This window comes from Eimeria mitis, genomic scaffold (assembly GCF_000499745.2).
Source record: "Eimeria mitis Houghton genomic scaffold, Emh_scaff831, whole genome shotgun sequence".
NCBI classification, from domain to species: domain Eukaryota; phylum Apicomplexa; class Conoidasida; order Eucoccidiorida; family Eimeriidae; genus Eimeria; species Eimeria mitis.
Genome location: NW_013576109.1, coordinates 1 through 2,799, shown reverse-complemented (window position 1 = coordinate 2,799; position 2,799 = coordinate 1). Strand labels below are relative to the sequence as shown.

The following is a 2,799-nucleotide window of genomic DNA, read 5'->3' as shown; positions in this document are numbered from 1 at the left end:
AGGTCTTCAGGTGTATGTACACCCCTGCTGCAGCCCCCCCGATGCTTGCTGCCTCCCCTCACGCTGCTGCAGCAGCAGCAGCAGCAGCAGCTATTGCTGCAGCAGCACCAGCAGCAGCAGCAGCAGCAGCAGCAGCAGCAGCAGCAGCGATATATATCTAGCTTTCGCCGCAGCATGCTGCGCATGCAATGGCCGCTTCTTCGTGCCGAGATGACAGCCTTCTTCCAGCAGCAGCAGCAGCAGCAGCAGCAGCAGCAGCAGCAGCAGCAGCAGCAGCAGCAGCAGGATAAAGGTGTTTATTACAACCGCAGCAGCAGCATAGATTTATTTTGTTTACCTTGGGAGAGATTCATCAGCAGCAGCAGCATCAGCAGCAGCGCATGCATACCCTGTCTGCTGCGGGGCCGGGGGCCCCATCGGCGGTTTGCTGCTGCTGCTGCTGCTGTGCTGCAGCTAGCTTTTGACGAGGATGAGGGGCATCTCTCTTACTGTCAGAAACCCTAAACCCTAAACCCTAAACCCTAAACCCTAAACCCTAGACATGAGGGGGATATAGTATAGATAGAATACACAACACGGAAACAATAGGCAATAAACCCTTAATTGTAAACCCTAAACCCTAATACTAAACCCTAAACCCTAATCCTAAACCCTAAACCCTAATCAATAAACCCTAAACCCTAATGCTAAACCCTAAACCCTAACCTGAAGCCGACAACAATAATATGTGATTATTTCGGTGTATGCATAAACAGACGCTGAGGGTTTAGTGTCTAGGGTTTAGGGTTTAGGGTTTAGGGTTTGCACATGCCTAGTGTTTAGGGTTTAGGGTTTAGGGTTTAGGGTTTAGGGTTTAGGGTTTGTGTGTGTAGTGTTTAAGGCCCGTTTATTTCGTCTTCATTTTGGGGGTTTAGTTGAGGAGGCGCTCGTTAAGGAAGTCAAAGCAGACCCAGGTCAGCAACACACACAAACCCTCGGGTGTATAGGCAGCTCCTCGGGTGTATAGGCAGGTGCTGGGGTGTATAGGCAGCTCCTCGGGTGTATAGGCAGCTCCTCGGGTGTATAGGCAGGTGCTGGGGTGTATATGCAGCTGCTCGGGTGTATAAGCAGCTGCTGGGGTGTATAGGCAGCTCCTGGGGTGTATAGGCAGCTGCTGGCAACTGCTGGGGTGTATAGGGGTGTATAGGCAGCTGCTGGGGTGTATAGGCAGATGCTCGGGTGTATAGGCAGCTGCTGGGGTGTATACGCAGCTGCTGCTGGGGTGTATAGGCAGCTCCTCGGGTGTATAGGCAGCTCCTGGGGTGTATACGCAGCTGCTGGGGTGTATAGGCAGCTCCTGGGGTGTATACGCAGCTCCTGGGGTGTATATGCAGCTCCTGGGGTGTATATGCAGCTCCTGGGGTGTATAGGCAGCTCCTGGGGTGTATAGGCAGCTCCTCGGGTGTATAGGCAGCTGATGAAATGTATATATATATTTTCAATGTTATTTTATTTTTATTTTTATTTGTTTATTTTTTTCTTTTTTATTTTGTTAATTTTTTCATATCTCTCTTTTTCTTTTTTTTTAAACGAATTTCCCGCCTCCACACCCCAACCTAGGGTTTAGGGTTTAGGGTTTAGGGTTTAGGGTTTAGGGTTTAGGGTTTAGGGTTTAGGGTTTGTGTGTAGTATCTCGATCTATATCTTTTATTATATTTGAGCGACATCTTCCTGGCTCTATAAGCGAAGCAGAAATACCCCTAACCCTTCTCGGCCTTCTTGCCTGCCCCGCCTATCATAAAGGTAAACCCTAAACCCTAAACCCTAAACCCTAAACCCTAAACCCTAGAGCATAAACACTAACCCTTCTAGGCCTTCTTGCCTGCCCCGCCTATCATAAAGGTAAACCCTAAACCCTAAACCCTAAACCCTAGAGCATAAACACTAACCCTTCTGGGCCTTCTTGCCTGCCCCGCCTATCACAAAGGTAAACCCTAAACCCTAAACCCTAAACCCTAAACCCTAGAGCATAAACCCTAACCCTTCTAGGCCTTCTTGCCTGCCCCGCCTATCATAAAGGTAAACCCTAAACCCTAAACCCTAAACCCTAAACCCTAGAGCATAAACCCTAGAGCGTAAACCCTAAACCCTAGAGCGTAAACCCTAGAGCGTAAACCCTAAACCCTAGAGCATAAACCCTAACCCTTCTAGGCCTTCTTGCCTGCCCCGCCTATCATAAAGGTAAACCCTAAACCCTAAACCCTAAACCCTAAACCCTAAACCCTAGAGAGGAAACCCTAAACCCTAGAGCGTAAACCCTAAACCCTAGAGCGTAAACCCTAGAGAGTAATGCAAACAATAAAGTGTAAATTTTTATGTAAATAATACACCCAGCTAAAACCCTAAACCCTAAACCCTAAACCCTAAAGTTGAGACTGAATCCTAAACCCTAAACCCTTAACCCTAAACCCTTTATATTTCAAGTCAAAGACATCTGCCCCTTTCTTTTTTTTTTCTTTCTATCTCCTCTCCCCCTCCCCTTCATCACCTCCTGCCCCTCCTACCCCTCTCCTGCTGCTGCTGCTGCCGCTGCTGCTGCTGCTGCTGCTGCTGCTGCTCCTACCCCTCCTGCTGCTGCTGCTGCTGCTTCTACCCCTCTTGCTGCTGCTGCTGCTGCTGCTGCTGCTGCTGCTGCTGCTGCTGCTGCAGGTTACCACGTAGAGTTGTCTCGGGCTACAGTACCGGTGCAGTTTGTGGGGGCTGAGCCCCCCCCCCCCTTTCTGGTGGATGTCTCTCGTTTGCGTTATACTCCCCCATACA

General features: G+C 49.5%; 1 protein-coding gene across 1 annotated transcript in view; it reads left to right on the top strand.

The window, feature by feature from the left end:
- The window catches only part of EMH_0023310 (uncharacterized protein), a gene marked incomplete at both ends in the record, with an annotated part of 1,592 nt that extends 366 nt beyond the window's left edge, over nucleotides 1-1,226 (top strand). The window contains 3 exons of the mRNA XM_013502110.1: nucleotides 3-292; nucleotides 873-953; nucleotides 1,177-1,226. Of these exons, the coding sequence (XP_013357564.1) occupies nucleotides 3-292; nucleotides 873-953; nucleotides 1,177-1,226 (421 nt within the window). The remainder of the gene's footprint in view (nucleotides 1-2; nucleotides 293-872; nucleotides 954-1,176) is intronic.
- Between the last annotated feature and the right edge of the window lie 1,573 nt (nucleotides 1,227-2,799).